The 14,904-nt window shown below is 43.9% G+C and overlaps 1 protein-coding gene across 2 annotated transcripts in view; it reads left to right on the top strand.

Moving 5' to 3' along the window:
* The window catches only part of adgra1b (adhesion G protein-coupled receptor A1b), a 181,343-nt gene extending 170,736 nt beyond the window's left edge, over positions 1 to 10,607 (top strand). For both annotated transcript variants that reach the window (XM_030442531.1, XM_030442532.1), the window contains 2 exons: positions 5,349 to 5,444; positions 6,461 to 10,607. In XM_030442531.1, the coding sequence (XP_030298391.1) occupies positions 5,349 to 5,444; positions 6,461 to 7,889 (1,525 nt within the window). In that variant the 3' untranslated portion in view covers positions 7,890 to 10,607. The remainder of the gene's footprint in view (positions 1 to 5,348; positions 5,445 to 6,460) is intronic.
* The last annotated feature ends 4,297 nt before the right edge of the window (positions 10,608 to 14,904 follow it).

Raw genomic sequence — 14,904 nt, 5'->3', positions numbered from 1 at the left:
GTACCTGAAGAATTAAAAGCATATTCACAAGGCAGCAGATGATGTGAGTATCATCCCAAAGCGACGTCAAAATACCTTCCAATTTTAGACTGCTTGAGAATAACTAAAGGTAGCAATGCATAAGGGGGTTATAGTCGCATTAATGTTAAGAGGATGGCAGAGAAAGCAGCAACAGTGACTTATTAGCTTCCCTTCAAAACTTTCTGCCCTTGTTGTCGTCATTTGTTCAGAGTCTGCTGCTGACACTGCTTCCCATTCTGATACACTGCCCTTATTGTTCATGTGTTTAATTGCATTTCGAGGACGTGCATTTTTTTAATTTCTGAGGACGCTTACAACCAACACGCTGAAGTAATGTATAATAGGCTGAGCGGCAAGGATGCACTGACAAATGTGCAGTTAGGAGTCGAGCTGCACAATGTATATCTTTTTTTTTTTGCATTGAAATTGCAATGTGTGCCTGCTTAATGCTCACATTATCACCTTTTCCATGACTAACTGACAAGAGACATCTGTCTAATGTTGCACATTTAGGCAGATTCAATGGATACACAGTTACATGAATACATGGGCCTTTGTTCCTTGACAATGACATGCAGGATCTGTATGCACACTGCACCACAATCATTCTTCATCAATTTATACAACAAAGCAGGGCCAACTATGGTCTGCGAAATTATACTAGAATGATTAACTCTTTCGGAACAGAGCTTTATTTATTCTACATTAAGTTATGGAGAGGAAATTCATGTATTTTTTCCAGTATGATTTAGACCTAAGTTTGCCAGTTTGGCATTTAAGAATTGATTTATCACACCTGCGCTGTTGTTGTTAGCGGTGCTAGGTCACGCATGTGTGAGCTGACCAGTCGGAGGAGACAGATTATTTGGTAGATGAGCCTTAAAGAGACAGCAGCTGAAACAAATCGTTATAGACAGAGGGGGAATACAGTGCTTAAGTATTGGACAACATGAGAACACTGGGGGTTATGAACAAAACCAGTAAAGGGCCAGCCCCATCAGACCAATGAGGCCTGATGGGGCTCATTGGTCGTGATGTTATGATGTGGAAGGATGTTATGTTCACATTGTCAAATGCAGCGAGGCAGATGAAAGAACACAATCCCTTGCAATTAAAAGTGTAGTTATTTATTAACACTTTACTCAGTGCAATTTTGTTGGAGCGTTTGGGTCTGAAACAAGACGGTTATTACTGGAAAAGATGGCCAGTGAGTTGTCTGGTAACCACCTTTTCTAACAGTTTCAACACGAAGATGGAGATTTGGGATCGGTCTATAGTTGTTTTGTGTCTGTGGTCAAGGTCGGGTTAAGACTGTGACGCCAATCCACTGCATCATCCTTTTTGGAAGCGTATAAGATGTCGGTCAAGCTTTCAACTGATCAAAAATGTAACAATTCACATTCAGTCTGAGAGATGTGGTGATTGTCAAACTACCCCCAGCCTGCTGGCTGACGTGCAGTGCAGCTGTGAGTCATCCCAGCTTGTAAAAAATGTAAGGTTTTCTGTTTTCCCCAAATAAACCAATAAAGATCTTGTTAACTATATCTATGACAATCTCTCAAAGCTAACAGGGTCACTGTGAGTTTCACTGTGTTACTTTGATGATACAAAGGTACAGATAATTGGGGAATATAATATGAATTGATAAATAAAGTCAATTTTCAACCAGTGCACTCCTCACTCACAGTGCATTTGAACGCTGCATTCAAACAGTCCACTGAGTGTTTGATGTTGTTGGTGGATGCTCCGCTGCTGACAGGATGGACGCTTATGATGACATTGACGCCATAACAAAGGTCGGAGCCACTTTAGTTTGAAAGGGTCGACACTTCAGAAAGCGTTAATGTACGGGTATGAGTGAGTGCACAGTTATCTGTATCGGGATCTTTTCAACCAATCTTTTCAATCAGTATCTCTACTGGTTGGTGCTTGACCAGAAGAGGGTGGGACTGAGCAGAAGATGTCAGTTTAAACCTGAAATTGATTTGGATTGATCAGAAGATGCTAAATTACTGTGTACTTTTCGAGTAATCCTGTGTCAAAATCTTAACAGAGATATTTCGCCCAACTTGTATGTGTTATTAAAAAACGTATTTTCCATAAGTAGACCAAGATTCATATACTGCTGAACTAAGTACTCCCTAGAATACTTGTGTAACTATAATGAAGTACTTCTACTGTGTACTATTTAAGTAATCCTCTGTCAAAATCCTTATCCTTGTATGCTTCATGGGTCTGACTGTGAGACTGCAGTCTGACCCACACAGTCACCACCAGCAGCTCTTTAGAGCGGCTTCAGTACGATTACCGTAAATGTTATTAGATTTGCGCACTAGAAAAAAATGGTGCGGCTGATTTGACCAAGCAAACGCGAACCACGGCTGGCTTGACCACAATCAACGACACACCCTTCCTCATCTCATAATTACGAGATCTTTTCTCGTAATTACGAGATCCTGATCTCTTAATTACCAGATCTTTTCTCGTAATTACGAGATAAGGGGCCCTATCTTAACGATCTGAAACGCAAGTATCAAACGCAAAGCGCAAGTAGCTTTGTGGGCGGATCTCAGGCGCTGTTGCTATTATGCCGGCGGGATAAATGACTCTTGCGCCTGGCGCAAATCTAAAATGGGTTGGTCTAAAGTAGCTACATTAGTCATAGGTGTGGTTTGGGCGTAACGTGCAATAAACCAATCAGAGCGTCATCTCACACTCCCTTTAAGAGCAGGCGCGCTTGTTCCATGGCGCATTGCTATTATTATGGCGAATTTACCAGGCGCACCCCAGGAGCGGTTCACAGCCGAGGAGACCGACGTTCTCGTCAGGGCTGTAAAAGACCGAGAAGTGGCATTGTATGGGGATGGGAGAAATCCATCCAAATTAGCTTTGGTTAAACGGGCGTGGGAGGAAATTGCCACAATTGTTTCTACGGCTGGCATCCCCAGGACATCGCACCGGGCCTCGGTAGCAGTGCGCACGGGCTGAGCAGTACGCAAAGGCCAGCTGATGAGCGCAAACACCAAGATGCAGAGGATCCAGACCCACTACACGCTGTGGCAGCATTGTCAGACCGGACTTCACTGTCCGGGATGCGGCAAGGTATTAATGCCCGTCTTGACCGGGTGGCGATGTTGCTGCTGCCTCTCAGGCGCATCGCCTCAAGTCTCCAAACGCACCACCTGCTCCTGTTGTGCCCCTTCCTCCTCCTCCCCCAACTCCATATCCGTCCACCCGCTCTACTAGGAGCACATCGCGCATTGCCACTCCTGGACCCTCACGGTTACGGCGGGCGCGTCGCATATCAGAGGGGAAATAATTAGTTCTTCTGTTTAAATCTTTTCAACTTTTTTTGTATGGTTTGGAAAAAAAAGGGAACTGCTTCCTTGTAGATGAGAGAAGCAAAGTGTATGCAGGTTGAGCACACGCTACATTATGGCCAAGCATGCGCCCTTAAAATAGCATCTGAATAAGCGCCACTGACTTTAGACTAGGTTTTTCCTGGTCTGTGGCGCAAGTGTTTTCTGAAACAGCAAAATAGCACCAGTGAACCTTTGCGCCGGAACACGCCTCCTCTTTTCGCTGAACCGCCCCCGGGAGCGCAAATTAATTCCCTAATTTAAGGACACGCGTCTGCGGAGGGAAAATTCCAATGTGCGCCGAATGCAAAATAGGAATGACACAAGCGCCAGTGTACAAAGTCAATTGCGCTGAGTGCAAGATAGAGCCCAAGGTGTCTATTTTTTTTTTTATCCAGTGAATGCAGAAAAGAAAAGTATTTACAGAACATCCTCAGAATTGAACTTCAGGTGATCACAGAAGACTGCAGCTGCCCGATGAGGATTTTCCTTCATCACAAGCTTTACTCGACTGATACTTATAAAAAGTACATTATCTCTAGTGGATGGACCAAGTGCTTGCCCAGTCGTACTAATATATTGCAAGTATTGCAACAGCTTATAAAATCTTTAGCATGGTTTGTATGAGACAAGAGGAGAACATTGGGCCTCATTCACCAATATCTTCTTAAGAATCTTCTTAGATTCTTTCTTAAGTTGTTCTTAAGAGGTTCCTTAAGAAAACCCTACGTCAGATTCACCAACTCGTTCATATGCCTCATAATTGTTCGCAGCTGTGTTCTTACATTGATGAAAGCCGCAGGAGCAATATATATGCCATTGTTTTGCAGGCCTTTGATGGAGAAATGCCACGTATAAATAGGGTGGGGGGTTACTAATTGATGGCATGTTTCCAATTTACTTGATTTATCTTAAATCATTGGCACATTTAATTTATTTTAGAATTTAAATTCTTTGTAAATTACCAAAAATATGAAATAAATAAATGAATAAATATGACAGAATTATCACTGTAATATTGTATTTTATTGAACTACACAAGAGAAGAAAACACAACCATGCCAACATTTCGGCACTGAAATGTGCGTAAGAGTACTCCTGAGTGTTCGTAGGATTTGTTCTTGCCTAAGAAAAAATCCTAGATAAGAAAAAATTCATGAATGCCACAATCTTCATAAAATCTTTGTAAGTGGGACTTAAGAACAAATTTGTTCGTAAGAACAGTTCATGAATGAGGCCCATTGTTATTAAAAGCACACCTGCCTTCTTGAAAATGTTGCAGTTTGTTGGTTTGTCAATTGAGATAACTGCCGTCTGTGTGAAACGAGAAAAAAAGGTTCAAACTGGCATGAAGATATAACCACAAAATGGAACTGTGTACCGGCCTAAACTGTCAGAAATTGTGCTTGGGAAGCAAAACTGAATGTAAATTCAGTGTCCCCCTCTCCTCAAATCCAGGTTTCTCTTCACGTCTTCGGAGCTGTTAGGAACAGCAGATGCCGTAAATTGCAGCAATGAGCGCTGACAAGTTAATCACGCTTACATCGACAGAAAACAGATTTGTTTTCATAGTAAAATTTACACTTGGGTTTGGAGCTAAGAAAACAAACTGTAGGTGTGATAGCACCCCTAGAGCGTGATCACAGACACATTGACAAGCTCAGAAAATACAGATTTGTCTCCTGATTTTTTTTTGTTGGAAGATAATATTTGAGGCAGGGAAAGGATAGCTGTCAGAGTTATTTGAGGTAAGCTGAGAACTTTACTCACGGCATGTTTCTAATTTTATCTGTCACTCTGTCTTGCGGTTATTATCTTTGTCCTGTAACTAGTTCAAAGACACATTCTTGACTGTGTGCTGTTGTAATCCAGATGTGAGATAAAGGACTCATAGATGCATGTCCACACCTAACATGCCTGTGCTTTCTCACTCTCCCTACCTCTGTCTGTCCCTCTATCACCTCACAGATTTTACTTAGTCAGCGGTGGAGTGCCTCTCATCATCTGCGGGGTCACAGCAGCTGTCAATATAGACAACTATGGCAGCTGGGAGCAGGCGCCGTAGTAAGTCTAAGATTTGTTTCTGCTGTCAAGGTTCAGTTACACCCTCTGCTGATGTGTTGCACCATTTAATGCAACTTAAAAGTGTTTTCTCAGAAGGTGCTATTATTCATTTTCAGAAATAAACCTTTGTTTGATGTGTGTGTGTACTGAACATAACTTGTGGTTCTAGAAACATTTGTAGGGTAACTCCACCAGTTTTACACATTAAAGTTTGTTTACAGATCTAGGGGGAAACTACTACTTAAATTAGATAGTATTATGAAGTCTTTTGTGGCTTCAGAGCGAAACTACAGGTAATCTGAAAAATTGCCTCCAGTGATGTCACTCAGTGGCTAGGTTGCATTGTGGGTAATGTAGGCATATGGATTTTGATAATTTGTTTGTCAACAGTGTTGTAGTAGAGCAATGCTAGACCATTTAACTGCTTTTCAAAACCTGATGCCTGCATTACCCACAATGCAATTTGTCACTGAGTGACATCACTGGAGGGTCTTGATGAATTTTTGTTCATCTGATCCACCCAGGTTAGAAAAGGAGATTCAGGAGATGTGATACCTTACATTGAAGTGTGTAGGGAGCTCGACCGAGGAGAACAAGCTCAGCCATACATGTAGTATCACAGTGTAATGCCATGGACACTCCCCAGTCTGTGACTAGTTATCCTGCTATGGAAAACTCTGTGGAAAAGTGCTTACCTAAAATCACGTTGCAATTGATGGGAGAATATGTAGTTGGATCTAGCAGACAGCGCACCTTATCGTCCCATTGAAATTCCTTTACAGAGGGGAGATTATCAGATAACATTCAGCTTCTTCTGGAGCCCCAAAAAATGCTTTATACTCATTATTTTGCTTATGTAGAAGTACTCACACTGCACACAAATGGAGTTGCCCTTTAAGACAAGTTATCGAGATTGTACAATACAGTGTTTCAGTTCTGCTGATTTTTTATTTATTTATTTTTTTTAATGTGAACATAAAACTAAGGATTAAAAATGGTGTTCATGTGTGTTGCAGCTGCTGGATGGCATGGGAGCCGAGCCTGGGAGCCTTCTTCGGCCCTGTGGCCTTAATCATCCTGGTGACATGCATCTACTTCCTCTTTACCTTCATCCAGCTGCGGCGACACCCTGAAAAGAAGTACGAGCTCAAGCAGCTGACGGAGGAGCAGCAGAGGCTAGCCGCTGTTGACGTGCCGACCCACTGCCACCAGGGAGCCGAGCCTGGGGCCCTGGCAGCACAACCCAGCGGGAGCCACTGCCCGGCTGGCTGCCCAGGTGTTCCCATCAACCCCGCGCTGCTGGCCAATGAGCACTCCTTCAAGGCTCAGTTACGAACTGCGGCCTTCACCCTCTTCCTGTTCCTGGCTACCTGGACTTTCGGGGCGCTGGCCGTGTCTCAGGGTCACTTCCTGGACATGATCTTCAGCTGCCTCTACGGTGCCTTCTCTGTCACCCTTGGCCTCTTCATCCTCATCCATCACTGTGCCAAGCGTGATGACGTCTGGCACTGCTGGTGTTCCTGTTGTCCCGGACGAAACGCCAACGCCTGCTCTGGTGCCCATGGGCCTGCTCAACCGCGGCCCAAGGTCAATGTGAATGGAGATACCCCTGGGCATGGCCATGGTCACAGCCACTGCCACCACGACTCACCATGTCAGGGTAAAGCATTGATGAGCTGTGGCCATGGAAGCTTAGGTCACTGTAAACATGCCACCCTTCCGTCCTCACAAAATCATGTGGCATGTCTGGCACCTGTGACGCCATGCTGCGCCGCCCTGCATAGCCAGCAGCTGATGGAAGAGGAGCCTGCCGCCACACACGTGCTGCTACACGCTGACCCTGAGGGTTACCGGCCGGGGATCCAGCTGCACCCCTGCCTAAAGAGCAGCACCAGGACTAAAGGCCGCCACTTCAGCCGGCGGGGCGGGGCCGGTGCTTGCGGCGCAGGGGGTGAGAGGGAGTACGCCTATCACATCCCCTCCAGTGTGGACGGAGGCAGCGTGCACAGCTCACACACTGACAGCCCCCACAGCACACACGAGCGCCACGCCCACATCTGTCCACATCTGGCCCATGAAGGCCACCATGATGGGCATCATACATGCCATGCTGCTGCAGCCACCACGCACGAGGCCCTGGCATGCCATAATCCCTGCCACAGGCACATCTGCTGTGCCAAGGCAGACCTTTTCCCTTCAATGTGCCCGGCAGAGGCAGGCGACACGGGCGTCTTCCTGTGTGGCTGCGGCAAAGTGGCCGAGCAGGACCCGTGCGCAACACATCACCATCTGGAGATACACGCCCCACGCAGACAATCCTACCCCCAAAACCCACCCAATCAGAACGGGATTCTAAAGGGGGGCCTGCACGAAGGACTCCTGTACAGCTCGGACAGCACAGGGAATATACGCACTGGACCCTGGAAGAATGAAACTACTGTGTAGTGTGGGATGGAAAAAACAGGGGCAATGATCCCGCCCAAAAAAAAAAAACCCTCACCTCTCTTTCTAGGATTTAAAAAAAAAAAAAGAATTGAACAACATTTTAAACATCACAATCAGCGTGGGATATTTTTATTTTCATGTCCTCATGTTTTTATGTGTGCTGTTTTACTGTACAGAAATCTGATATCATGTAAATGCTCGACAAATAGAGCTTCCATCCACAGAACAGAATCTCGTCAAAACCCAGAAGAATTTGTGAAACGTGTGTCACATCATGCCATCCGATGTAATTGAAGGTATCTCCACTGTTCCATATTATTACAGATCTCTATATATATACAAGAAAATGAATGGTTGTATGTATGAATATGTGTGTTAGTGCTCAAAAAGCAACACGCTGCAAGATTTTTTTACCGAATCTGAATTCATCTAATTAGTCTACGATGACAGTGAACCTCCAGTACTTTAAAGAACTCTTGGCATCCATGTTTTAGACGACTAAACCAGCAATTTTAGACTCCATGGGTATTTTTGCCATTTTCAGTCAAGCAACTGTGAATATCTACAAGAGATTTTCTAAATAATATACAAAGATACTGTCGCTTTGCCAGAGATGTGTGGATGCCAGTTAAAGTTGTGAAAATTCAAAAGCAACAGAAAAAGAGAAATTAAGCATCCTCTTCCAGGTTGGTATTGATCGTGCTGTCTGTATGATGTCTTCATTGTTGTGTTTCCTTTTTTGCTGGAGAGAAGTTCAACAACAGCAGCGGCACGGCCCATCATGAATAGAGAGCTGATGTCATCAGAGGACGGATTTTATGAACACTGTGCCACACAGAGCCAGGTCCACACAGCGAGTTCATTGCCAAATGAGTGTGCAGATTTTTTTATTTTTTTTTTATTCACAGGCTATAATTATAAAACCACTCTCACTCCGAGGGAAAAAAGAGTGTGAATGTGATCATAGAAGAAACAATAAGCTGCTTTGGGAAACCTGCCTGTGACCGACGTCCTCTTATTTTCCCTGTTATTAAAACTAATAAAATGTTTCAGCCGACCTCACCCACTTTTAGCTAAAGCCACAAAATGTCACATGGCAGAAATGAGTGCAGATGCAACCCCTTCATGTTTCATTAAGTTTGAATTTCCTAACATGAAAGCCCCAAAGCATGCATGCCTTGTTGTATGTAGCCATGCTCTATACTTTTAACAGTGTAAATGAATGCTTGCCCCGATACGACTGCTGCGGCCCGCCATGTATCGTTTTTTGTCACACTCTTGGATTAAGCCTCGTTCCCCAACAAATACTGCATTATTTCCAACTGGTAATCTCCGGTTTATCCTCGGATCCAGTCCAGAAAATCGTAATGCTCTTGGTTCTGCTGTGGTAGATAACTTGCACCAGGAGAGGCCAAGGTTGAAGTATGGATATTTTTTTTTTTTTTCTGTTACCATGAAGGTCACATTCTCTTTGAAGAATTGCCACTCGAAAAAAAAAAAAAGACAGAAACAGAGAAAAAGAGGCTGAGTATCGACTGAGAAGCTCTTGTTTGTTTTATGAATGATGATATTGAGTACGATGCTCCAGACAAAACCAGTCATACGTTTCATCAGAAAAGCCAAACTGAAAAAAGAAAAAAAAAAAGAAATGTACACCTAAGCAGCGCATATAATCTCACAGCAAAACCCTGCTCTCGGCATGCACACCATCTCTTTATCCATCTTGTGCACTCTTGTCTATGTATATAGAATCAGTTTCTGATGAATTATTTTATATGAGATTTAAGATATTTAAGAATAAAATAAGTCTATATGTAAAGAAAGTTGTATGGGGAAAAAAAACTGACCTCTCAATGTTACTACTCAGTATCTGAGTTTAGAAAATGTCCTTCTGTTGTTTTCAAATGCCTTTTTTCTGTTGCGATTTTGAGTTGAAGTCATCAAGTATACAGACTTGCCATGTGTTGTGAGACTTATCCTGTCATATCAGAAATAGAAATGCACTACCCATAATAACATTTGGCCTGCCAGAGTAGAATTTGTCACTACCAGTCTGTCTTTGTCCGTTCAGACGGAAACATTTGAATTAAAAAAAGTGACTTCTGCAGAAAGGAAAAGAGAAACATTCATGTGATACTCCCTTTATTCGATGGCAGGCTGTGAGTAGTGAAAGGAGGCCCTGGTGGACATCAAAGATGATGCATGAACCTCATAGCTTTGCACGGGGCCACTGGAGTTGTCTGGGTCCTGGGACAAAAATGGGATATTATGGGCTCAAGTTATGAGTGATAAAGAAGTGGCCCGCAATTGATCATACAATACGAGCTCCTCTGAGCCACAGTAGACGCTGACAGTCAGTGGCCCTGGCTTTATAGTTATTGGAAGGGGATTTGTAACAGTATCACAACAAAACATTTTCAAACCAGCCTCTCCTGCGAAAAAACCCACAATAAACCGAGAGAACACCGGTCTGGGTTAATTGCTGTACAACGTGTATTTGCTGGTGGTGTGGCGATTGTGAGACGATGTGTTTGGTGTCATAGGCCAACTTCTCTGTTGTCATCAGTAGCAGATGTACTGCCCTAAATGAGCTCCGCTCAAGTCAGACGGCTGCTGGAACATTCACCTGTGGTACTGTGACAAAACCGAAAGCCAGTTTTCACTTTTTTCTACATTGACACAGATTCCAATAAATGTATTTTTTCACCATGCAACGGATGAGAGCGTCTTTGGCTTGTGTTTGTGTGTGTGTCTGTGTGTGTGTGTGTGTGTGTGTGTCCGCCACACGTGTGCATTTAACGACGACGAATGCGAGCGAGGGGGAGAAAGAGCCTGTTTTTATTTCTCAATTCTCGCAGTAATGTGTTTATTTCTTCTGACAGCATGATGGAGATTGAGATGCCTTACGGAGCCACCACAGGGGAGGAATTCAAATGATAGCAGGCATGACTGCCGCCGTGTGTTTCAGGTGTGTGTGTGTGTGCGCGTGTGTGTGTGAGTTTGTCTGTGAGTGTGCATCTTGCCCAGACCTTGTACACATAACATGCGCCGGCATCCACACGTGCACACATCGGCCAGGAAATGAGACCAGTGTGTCTTCTGTGCGTCACAAATCACAGGCAGGTTTGACAGGCCATGAAACGCCTGAGCACATTTAATATGCAGCTGGAGTTTTTCTTTTTTTTCTCTTTTCTTTTCCAAGGCCACACGTTACTCGTCTGACTGAAAGCCATGTGAAATGTCAAACCTCATCTTTCCCCCCTCTGTCTGCCGTGAAGACCCAGACTGAACATGAGTTCTTCAGGGTGTCCATGAAAGGTGAATCATGGACCACCTGACGACCAGGGAAACTGAAATTTTGTGATTGCATATATAATGAGTGTAAGGCTAAGATGGCTTTAATTACCAGAGGGTGTGTATGAACCAGTAAGCATGACCACAGAGTGAAAACAAAAAAGGAAGCTTCACTGTGTGGGTTTTTAAAGCTGCGGAGCCCCGCAGTCGGCTGGACCGCGGCGGTTGGCGAAGGGGGAAATTGGCCCGTGGACGGCATCTGGCTTCATTAAAAATTAATCTGGTTTTAGTAACACAGATGTGTGTTTACGATACAATTAAGTGTGTTTTAATTTCCTGTTGTAATAAATAGGTTTGTAAGTGGAGAGAAGTGAGAGTGTTGCCACCGAGAAGAGAAAATGTTGCGTATAACGTGCTGTATGAGCTTTCTCTCCTGTGGGCATTGCATGAGTAATCAGCTCTGGAATAACAAGCAGGATTCCGCACGTACAGTCAGAGGGGTTTCATGTGTTGACGGTGGAGGGGTGTACATGTGATCCGGGGCATGATTTGTGAGTCTCTTTGTAGGCCCGTCTCCTGACACTTGTGGAAAATGCTTTTGTCTCTGACTGACAGAGAAGAGGGGGGGGTTTCTATAAGTGTGTGGAGATCAAGCCGATGACAAGTGGCACACAAATGGATTACGCTTTTCTTTAATGTAGACACATGTATGCTTTTGTCTTACGTAATCACAACTCATCTTAAATTTCTTCTGGGCTGTGTAATCCTGTCTCTTTTTTCTTTTCTTTTCTTTTTTTTTTTAACTCCTCGCATGTTTAGTAGTTCTTCCTCTCTCTCTCTCTTCGTCTTTCTCTCTTTCTCCACCCTTATGACAAAGCCTGCTACTCCAGCTCCAGCCTTGGCAGACAAGACTCGCGATGGAAGGCTGTGATCGTCATGCTAATGCCGTCCTTGACTTAAATAACATGCTCGAGACTCGCAGGGCGGGAGAGCGAGGCAGTGAATGGAGGGAGAGAGGGGGAGAGAGAGGGGGGATTTGGAGGGATAGTTTGAGGCTTAGGGGGAGAGAGAAACAGAGGGAGTGAGGTGGGGAGATCAAAGAGGAAGAGGAGACAGAAAGAGGTGGGCAAAACTTCTTATTAGATATCATCACTTGGTTTCTTGGAAGCTTCATCTCTAATGGGCTGTGTGTTCATGAAATGTGAGTGTGTGTGTGTGTGTGTGTGTGTGTGTGAGAGAGAGAGAGTGTAACTTGTGCTGCAGTGGTGGAAAGTTACAAACACAAGATTTTACACGCTAGTGTGAATTTACTCATCTTTGGGAGCAATGCTGAGCCTGTAAGAAAAGAAAAAGAAAAATGCTGTATAATGTCTTTAGCTTTGACAAGTCCGAGAACATAACCCTGATGATGTCATCCTGATGTCATCAAGGTTGGATTTGAAGGTTTAAGCCTGTGTTACAAACTGGAGGAACGGCTATTAAAAGATATGGGTGATGAGGAGGCATGGAGGGTCGAATGAAAAACAATCCATTGCATTATGGGAAATGTAGGATCCAGGTTTTTTTAAGTTTGACTCATACTGAGTGCTAAAAGTCAGGATATCTACATTGAGTTTGACCATTTCTTAAGTACTTATAGTTTGCAGAATTATAATGTTATTACTTTTTGGATACTTATTACGATTTTATGATAATTTACAGATGTACCTCACATCATGTCAAAAGGTATGATTGGTCTAAAAGATGTGATGAATTGTTACAGTGTAAACTGCCAAACAATGTGTATAAAGTGTGTAAAGATCCCTCCACAGAAATTCCCTTCTGTGTGTCTGACATGGTTTTTGCAGAAACAAAGTATAATTACCACATTGCAATCTTTCAAATGGCATCAATTCCTTCTCCCTCGTTGAACTGACCAGGATATATGCAAATATTTTTCATTTCGCAACTTTTGTTGTCTCCTTTGTTGCTGTAAGGTCCAATGTGCACACAAGGCCTTCAAGTTTCAACAGTACACTCTCGATCAGCCACAACTTTAACATGACTCGTCGATAACGTTGATCATCCCGCAGCCATGCAATGTTTCCCTGGAACACCGTGGGACCTGGCATTCATGTGACACCAAGCACACCCGCTTGGCTGGAGGGGCTATGCCATCTAGGTGTGCCGTTGCCGTGACGGCCACATGAATGCCATTGTCCTTTCAATGTCATGGCTGATCAGTGTATTTGTGATGTAACAGATCATGCTCGTAGGCCCGCCTCTTAAAATCCAATTTTCCTATCTGCGCAGAGAAAGTTGAAACTTTCAGTGAATGTGAAAACAGCCTTACAGTGTCAAACTCCGCTCTTACATCTTTCGCAGAGTAAAGCTCAAACATTCGACTGTGGGAACAAGAAGAAAGAAAGACTGGAGGGGGACCTGAAATACTGAGTATAACGTAATTACCCATAATAGAATTTATATAACATTACAACACTCAGTAATTCTACTCCGATGCCTCTGTACTTCATCTATTTCACTATAATTAAACATACTTTCATCTGCAATGGAGAACTTTACACAGACATTTTTCACAGAAAAGTCTCACAAAAGTTATGAAAGCACAGGTGTAAATAATAAAAATCATTCCCTTTAGCTGCTTCAGCTTCAGGGTCCGGGAATCGTGAATGCTGGCTCTCTGTCAGCAGCCTAATAACAGTCAAATAGTTCACTCGAATGCATGGTATTTGTTGCAACAGTCGTCTACCTCGACACCTGACAGTCAGTCCGGTGTCCTTTTAGCTCACTTCTGGTCTCCACTGACTCGAGAAATATCCGGCTGTTTAACTTGCTAAATGCTCCACCACCTTTGGCTTGCTGAAAACAACTGCCAGTGTGGGTGGAGGTAATAACAATGATTGAGTCAGGTGTGGGTTTGCCACTTCGGGTGCCCCTGTTAATGCTACAAATGGTGACTTAATCCATTGTTAATATGAGAAATACTGATTTGTGTCACTGTGCATAAAGATCTGAAGACACCATTCTCCTGCATGGTGACACTGGTGATAATGATGCAGTGATTTATGGTGATCTTGATGGCTACGAAACACGTTGCTTATCTTGTATTTCCTTGGAAGAAGCAGCCAGTGTTCCCTCACACTCTTGAACTGTAGTGGTTTGCCTTGCGGACAATAGGATGCTAATTTGCGGGGGGGGGGGGGGGGGGCATCAGACATGGGAAAACAAAAACAGGTCTATTGGTTTACTCGGTTGTCATCGCTGTGTTTTGCCTCAGTACACGTCTCCCTCTGCAGTGGTTGCCTTCCAGCCAGTTGCTATCTCACAGCTTCCCCATAAGACGACCTCTGAAGACTTATATCACTTGTCAGAGCACATGAAAGCGATGAACAAAAACCCCTCCAACCTATTTTACCGAGCTCAACCCCATTCTGCTATTTCACTGTGGCTTACTGTCAACACAGCCACACCTGATTTCCAGCCTGTGATGTGACAAAGCGAGGTAGCATCTCATTCTGGAGGAGAAACTGACTCTGACGTCTCGGTGAATGACACGCCGGAATATTCCCCGTAACTTGTTTTCTTGTCACAGCCATTGGGCCCCGCTGCGTCGCTGAATTTCTTAATGCATCAAATCCTTTTGTTGCGTGCCAACGACTAAGACATGTAAGTGTGAGCGTTAACTGTGCTCTCCAGCTCAGAGCCGTGTGAAGGGTTCGGA

Source organism: Sparus aurata, chromosome 15, assembly GCF_900880675.1.
Source record: "Sparus aurata chromosome 15, fSpaAur1.1, whole genome shotgun sequence".
Lineage (NCBI taxonomy): Eukaryota > Metazoa > Chordata > Actinopteri > Spariformes > Sparidae > Sparus > Sparus aurata.
The sequence above is the reverse complement of the archived record's forward strand: the minus strand, read 5'-3'. Positions and strand labels throughout refer to the sequence as shown.